This window comes from Petaurus breviceps, unplaced genomic scaffold (genome assembly GCF_028583685.1).
Source record: "Petaurus breviceps papuanus isolate PSGF00001 unplaced genomic scaffold, PetGlider_PUasm1.0 99, whole genome shotgun sequence".
Taxonomy (NCBI): Eukaryota; Metazoa; Chordata; class Mammalia; order Diprotodontia; family Petauridae; genus Petaurus; species Petaurus breviceps.
The window spans coordinates 3,430,749-3,435,997 of record NW_027187465.1 but is presented as its reverse complement, the minus strand read 5'-3'; the positions used below and the strand labels follow the sequence as shown (position 1 = coordinate 3,435,997).

The window sequence follows — 5,249 nt, the reverse complement described above, 5'->3', positions numbered from 1 at the left end:
ATTCCCTGTTCTAAGGCCCCCAGCCCTGACATCCTCTGTTCTATGTCTCAAGGTCCATCCCCTCTTTGACATTCCATATTTGTATTCTAAGGTCCCTTCCAGGTTTGTTATCCTTTGTTCTGTATCCGAAAGTTCCTTCTTGCTCAAACATTCTGTATTCTAAAGTCTCTTCCCATTCTGTGATTCTTTCCATTTTTTCCAGTGCCCGGAAACCTTGGCTGCTACAGAGACCATGGGAACCCCCCTCCTCTGACTGGAACCAGTAAGACGTCCAACAAGCTCACAATTCAGAACTGCATCAGTTTCTGTCGGAGTCAGAAATTCAAGGTGAGAATGTCTCAGCCCGCCACAAAGGGTCTTTTTTATATTAGAACCTTCTGAAAGTGCCGGAGCCTTTTGCTAGACAGCTCTTCTGAATAAGTGGGTTTAGAATTGTTTTAATTAGCTTTCACAAAGAGCTAGGGATGGGGCCTGTGTTTTCATTGTTCTGGGGAAACTCCCAGGTGAGGAAGTCCCCTCCCCCAGGGCAGATTGAGGCCTTGGCTGTAACTTCTGGCCTTAGAACATTAGTCACCCAGGCCATTGGGAGGGTCAGTGACTTGCCCAGGGTCACACAGCCCATGTGCCTCAGAGTTGGAACTTCACCCCATGTCTCTGAGACTTACTTTCCGCGCCCCCTGCACCCATCCATGTGATTCTTCTCTTCAGAGCCAGGAGGGGCCTCAGAGTCCAGCAAGAGGCCTCTCCCCTCTGCTTGGATGCCTCTTGTGACAAGCAGCTCACTGTCTCATAGGGCAGCCCGTTTCTTTTTTGGATGCCTCTCATTTGGGGGAATTTGGGCCCCCGAATCCTCCTCCCTCTGACTCCCCCCATTGCTCCTCTCTTTCGAAGCCTCAGAGAGTAAATCTCATCCCTGTGACCAAAGTCTGCCCTTCTGGATACTTGGCAGTCATGATTGAGGCCTCCCCTCCACTGGCCTGTAGGTACCATGGGCACTTTGCCCGCTGGGCCCTTGTGTTGCCCCTGGGCCTCCAGCTGTAACCTGCCCAGCTCCAAGCCCTCCCTCAGTCTGGACACTGGCCCTGTGCTAGGAGAGCTCTGGGGGCTGCCACATCAAACAGTGTTGGGGCACGCCTGGCATCCTGGCAGTTTAGGGCAAGGTAGGGGGGTGTATTTGCTCAGGAGCAGAAAGGGGCAAGGGAGGGAGCATCTGTCCTTACATCTTATCCCAGAAAGCCCCCTGGCTGCAGGATAGCTGTCTGAGCAGGCCCAGTGCCCTCTGCTTCTGTCCCAGAAATACCAGCTCACCCTTTAGTCTCTGCACAGAGGTTACACCAGGGCATAGTCTAGAGCCCTGGGTTTGAATCCTGCTCTCTCCCTGACTCCCTCAGTGACCCCAGACTGTTTTCCCATCTTGGGTTCTGACCATAAAGCAAGGACACCTCCCAGAATCCCTCATTGGAATAGGATCCTCTGGGGGGTCATCATGCCTGAGCCCATTCCCAGGGGGCAGCCAGTGTGGGGGAGGGCTGGCAGAATCAGAGTGGCATCTGGGCCTGGAGGGGGGCCTGCTCCTTCTCTTTAACTGATATCAGTCCCCATCCGTCTGGACTCCTGTTTCTTTTGCCACAGTTTGCTGGGATGGAATCCGGTTACGCTTGTTTCTGTGGCAATAATCCTGATTACTGGAAGTATGGGGAGACAGCCAGCACTGAATGTAACAGCGTCTGCTTTGGGGACCACACCCAGCCCTGTGGTGGTGACGGCAGGATCATCCTCTTTGACAGTGAGTATGCCCTGAGTCCTGGGGCCGCTGGGGCCCCCAGATTCCTGGGAGCCACAAGGCTGGTCTGCCAGAATGTCCCTGCCCCTTGAGGGCCCTCCCAACTCATTCTGGCTGGCTTCCCTTCACAAGCCCTGCCATCCATCCCATTGGCCTGGACTACCCCTTCTCACCTCAAAGGTGAGCCCAGCTGCCCTCCCTCCTGATCAATCCCCTCGAACCAATTTTGTGTCTGATGGGATGTCAGCTCTGTGAGGACAAGGTCTGTTTCCTTCTCATCTTTATGCCTCAGGCATCTGCACAGGGCCTTCCTTGGTGTTTGTGGATTGTTTGAAAGACGCTGACCAGCTGGAGAGGCTGGCCTGTGGAGGATGAGGCTGCCTCCTTGGTCTCCGACGGCCAGGCTAGGAGTAGCAGGTGGGAGGTGAGAGTTGGTAGAGGACAGTCTCCTAGCCATTGGAGCCACTGCCAAAGGGCATTAGCTGATGATCAGTCTCAACTTCCTGGACGGCCTGTAGCCGAGGCCAGCTGCTCCTTGTCAGGGGCTGGAGCAGAGAGCCCTGAGCAGGCATCTGTTGGAGTCGATGGCCTCTAAGGTCCCCCATCCCCACCCTGCGAGTCTGTCCCCTGCATTGCAAGGACCAAGGAGTGGGCGAGAAGAAGGGAGGTCACTCAGAAGAGGCCGGAGGCTGGACAGGTTCCCCCAGAGGCCGGGAAGCTCCCTGTCCCCTGGTGCTCCAAGGCCAGACAGGAGTTCCCATTGGCTCTGCTGGCTGCCATCCTCGCTCTAGCGTCGAGCCCTGCCTCTCCATCCTAGACTTGGGCAGTGGGGCATTTGCACCCGCATAGAGGGCAGCTTTGGCCTGGTCAGAGTCCTTGTCTCCTGCTTCTAGCTGCCCAGACTAATCTCTCCTCCAGAAAAGAGCTCCCCAGTGAATTGTCCCTGACTCTTAATGATCCGCTGGGGTGGGGGGGAGGCGGTTATCAGATCCCTGGCCCAGGCCTGGGACCAAGGGTTAGGAGTTCCAAAGCTAGCTCTGCGATGGAGCCCAGTGCCCTCACAGCATCCTGCAAATGTAGAGGAAAGAAAGGGAAGACAAGAGGCAAGTCCATGGGACCTCCTGTGTTCCCAGAAGTGTGCTGAGCTCACTACAGATATGACTGGACTGGATCCTCACAACAGCCCTGCAGGGAGGCACTGCTGTTATCTCCATTGTGTAGCTGAGGAAACTGAGGCAGGCAAGTGAAATGACTTGCCCAGGGTCACACAGCTAGTAAGTGTCTGAGGCTGGATTTGAACTCAGGTCCTCCTAACTCCCTATCTCCTACTTTTGGTGCTTTAGAAACTTCAGAGAATGTCTGGTTTTATTATTTCACTCATTGTTTACTACATTGTTGTTTTATTATCGTTCTTTGTACCCTGTATCATTTGGAAGTAGCTCCCACTTGAGTAGCACAGTATGGTAAGGAGCCCTCTCCAGGCTTGCATCCCAGAATGCCAGGCTGGAGGATGTTGTCTGCCCTGACCAGAGACACCAGAGCATCTTTGGGTAGCGGTGTTTGACACTGCCCTTGGGCCCCTAGGCTGTGCTTTCTGTGCTGTGCTGGTTAGTGTGGAGCCCAGGCCGCAGGAGGAGCCGGGTGGAGCTCTCAGCCTCCACCCTCCCAGGCCAGGGCTCACTGACTCAACAAGATGCCTGCCTGGGCCATGGGCAGCTCACCTAAGGGCCCAGGGAGTAGTGGGTAATTGGTTCTGTTATCCCACAGAAACTCTTTCAGCTCCTTTCTTCTTACACGCAGATGCGTGGGCATTCCGGGATTGACTTCCTTTCATATTCAACAAGGGGTAGAAGATTGACTGAGAGCAAGAGGTTTATGGGGACTGAGCAAAGACAAATGGAGGGAGAGAGAGATGGTGGATGAAAGGATAGAGAGAGGGGGGACGGGTGGATGGATGGTGGCATAGATGATGAATGGCTAGGTGGAGAACATTTATGAAGCATTCGTTTCATGCCAGGCACTGGGGACGCGCATCCAAGTGAGCCAAACTGTCTTTGGCGGGTAGATGACGCCTCGGGGAGTGCTGTGAGGGGGGAGAGGGGAGGAATCCCGGTGTCTGTACAGATGGCTGGAGAGGAGGGCCACAGGAAGTTATGGGGGTGGTGACCCCATGAATGGGGCCGGGCAGCAGGGGCAGAGCAGCCAGAGCTTCCCCTGACCTTCTCTGTCTCCTTCTCTTGGCAGCTCTGGTCGGAGCCTGTGGGGGCAACTACACCATGCCATCCTCGGTTATTTACTCTCCTGACTTTCCCGACACGTACGCCGCCGGGAGGGCCTGCTACTGGACCATCCGCGTCCCAGGGGCCTCCCGCCTCCTCTTCAGCTTCACCCTGTTTGACATCAGGGACTCGGCAGACATGGTCGAACTGTTGGACGGCTACACCCACCGTGTCCTGGTGCGCTTCAGTGGCCGCAGTCGCCCTCCCCCATCTTTTAACATCTCCCTGGACTTTGTCATCTTATACTTCTTCTCTGACCGAGTCAATCAGGCCCAAGGATTTGCTGTCATATACCAAGGTAAGCCTCTGTTCCGCCAGCATACACAGGAGCCACAGAGAGTCCCAAAGCTGGTGGGGAGCTGCCTGGTCCAATGCTCATTAGACTGATGAGGAAGCAGCTGTGGCAGGGCTGGGCTCGCCATTCAGGGCCCTTGCCACCACCCCGCCTGCCGCCCACACTGCCAGTTTGGAGCTCCTCCAGGCCCTCTGCCTTTCCTCCCTTGGGGCTCCTTCTGATTTCTCAAGTGAGGGGCATACGTGTGGAGGGATGCTCTGAGTAACCCCTTTTAAAAGGAGTTTCTTACATTCTGTGTGGCCACCACAATTATGTTCCCAGTAACAACCTGGCTAAGGGTTGGCGCTGCCAACCCGTGGGCCTGGGAGGGTACCAGGGAGGTCATCTTGTCCATCCCCCTGCCTCCTCCCACAGCAGAAATCTTTCCCCTTTTCTTTAAACCTGCTGTGGAGACTCCAAGGCCACATCTTGCAGCCCCCAGCCCCTAGCAAGCAGTGGGCAAGCGCTCATTGTCCACCGGGAGCCATGTCCTGCTTGTCCCTGGCTACCCCCTGCTTTGGCCTTTGGGCGTCTGCTTCCTCAGCAAGGTTGGACTGCAGGCCCCTGGACAGGCCAAGGCTCTTCTGGGAAAGACTGACCAGGTGCTTGCTGTGATCAGGGTGGCCCTTGCCCTCAGGGCACTGAAGGACACCAGCAGAGATCACTGCCAGCCTTGGGCACTGCTGGGCCCACCTTGGTAGATGTCTATGGGTGTGAATTGTCTCCTTTGACCCTGACGATGGCAACTCTGGGAGGCTCAGGTGATACCATTACCTCTACTTTACAGATGATGAAACCAAGGCAGGCGGTGTGTGTGTGTGTGTGTGTGTGTGTGTGTGTGTGTGTGTGTGTG

At 55.5% G+C, this 5,249-nt stretch overlaps 1 protein-coding gene across 1 annotated transcript in view; it reads left to right on the top strand.

Annotated features, from left to right (window-relative positions):
- Positions 1–5,249, top strand: part of KREMEN1 (kringle containing transmembrane protein 1) — a 46,061-nt gene that overhangs the window by 34,918 nt on the left and 5,894 nt on the right. The window contains exons 4-6 of the mRNA XM_069081808.1: positions 203–327; positions 1,633–1,786; positions 4,028–4,360. Of these exons, the coding sequence (XP_068937909.1) occupies positions 203–327; positions 1,633–1,786; positions 4,028–4,360 (612 nt within the window). The remainder of the gene's footprint in view (positions 1–202; positions 328–1,632; positions 1,787–4,027; positions 4,361–5,249) is intronic.